The 1,218-nt window shown below is 25.5% G+C and overlaps 1 protein-coding gene across 2 annotated transcripts in view; it reads right to left on the reverse strand.

Annotated features, from left to right (window-relative positions):
• The window catches only part of LOC108691465 (myrosinase 1), a 4,934-nt gene that overhangs the window by 403 nt on the left and 3,313 nt on the right, over positions 1–1,218 (reverse strand). Inside the window, exon 8 of one of the 2 annotated variants that reach the window (XM_018199214.1) lies at positions 585–662. The exons of the other annotated variant lie outside the window; for it this stretch is intronic. Within the exon in view, the coding sequence (XP_018054703.1) occupies positions 630–662 (33 nt within the window). The 3' untranslated portion in view covers positions 585–629. Of the gene's footprint in view, positions 1–584; positions 663–1,218 lie in introns of those variants that run through there. 2 annotated transcript variants of the gene reach the window in all.

Below are 1,218 nucleotides of genomic sequence, written 5' to 3' on the forward strand. Positions count from 1 at the left end.
GACAATTGTTTAGATTTAATAAAATTACTTTGATTGCTCAGTTCATACATTTTTTATAATATTTAAGATAAAAATTTGTTATAATATATAAAATTTTTGCACTTATCGCAGAAATCGTTCAGAATGCGTTTCACTGAAATTCACTAGATTGAGAAGGTTCAGATGAATAAAAATAATAAACTGTATGCCATAATGAGTTACTTCGTTCCACTGAAAGTGCACTCGTTACTTTACCAAGGTTTTCGCTTTGAACATAGTGAAAGATATTTCCCGAGAGTAATGGTATGCGATTACTCCTTTTTGAAAACCTGTATCTATTTCGTTTATTTTTTTAATTGCGATTACTGTGATTGCTCTGATGCTTTTTACTGACCAATCGTAGATCGCAATATTCTATACATATATTATAAAAAATATTACTTATGACATTTCTATGACTATGTGTATGATCATGTACATATCTCATCATTTTTATTATACAGTTTGGCATACAATTTAACATATAAATAAATTTGAAAATATTTTGAATAATCTAGATATATTTAAGACATAATAGTTTTGTATTTTAATCCTTAGCATCCACGATGATCTTTTACTCACGATGAATTGTTCTTGTTCCAGGTTGATTATCAGCACAAATATATAAAAATTATTAAGTGACTCTAAAATATAATTTAAAAAGTATTTACAAAATTATGTATATTACAAATTGTATATAAATTTTACAATTAATAATGTAAATATTACTTATAAAATTCAAAGAGAAAAATACTTAGATTGTCGTGCTTATGACACGACAATCATATATATTAAGGATTATTAACGGTTTTTCTTTCAGAGATGAACAAATAAAAATATACATTAAATAAGAAGCAATAATGCCTATACTAATCGAAGCTAGATTCTGAATGCTTTAAATTATAATTTCATGTGAATTTATATACCACGTTTGTGGTCTCTTGAATTGCGCGTTAAATTGATTTTCCGAAATTAGAAACGCAACCGAATTACCATAGTAATATCACAAATTAAATTGATTAGCAATTTAATAATTTGATATTCAATGGTATCTTTTAAAAAAAATTTTAATGTATTGAAAGTCTGTAATTAAAATAGAAAACACATATTATAATATATATTTTTATATATCATTACAGATATATTTGTAATACACACACACACACACACACACACACACACACACACACACACACACAC

Source organism: Atta colombica, unplaced genomic scaffold (genome assembly GCF_001594045.1).
Source record: "Atta colombica isolate Treedump-2 unplaced genomic scaffold, Acol1.0 scaffold47, whole genome shotgun sequence".
Classification (NCBI taxonomy): domain Eukaryota; kingdom Metazoa; phylum Arthropoda; class Insecta; order Hymenoptera; family Formicidae; genus Atta; species Atta colombica.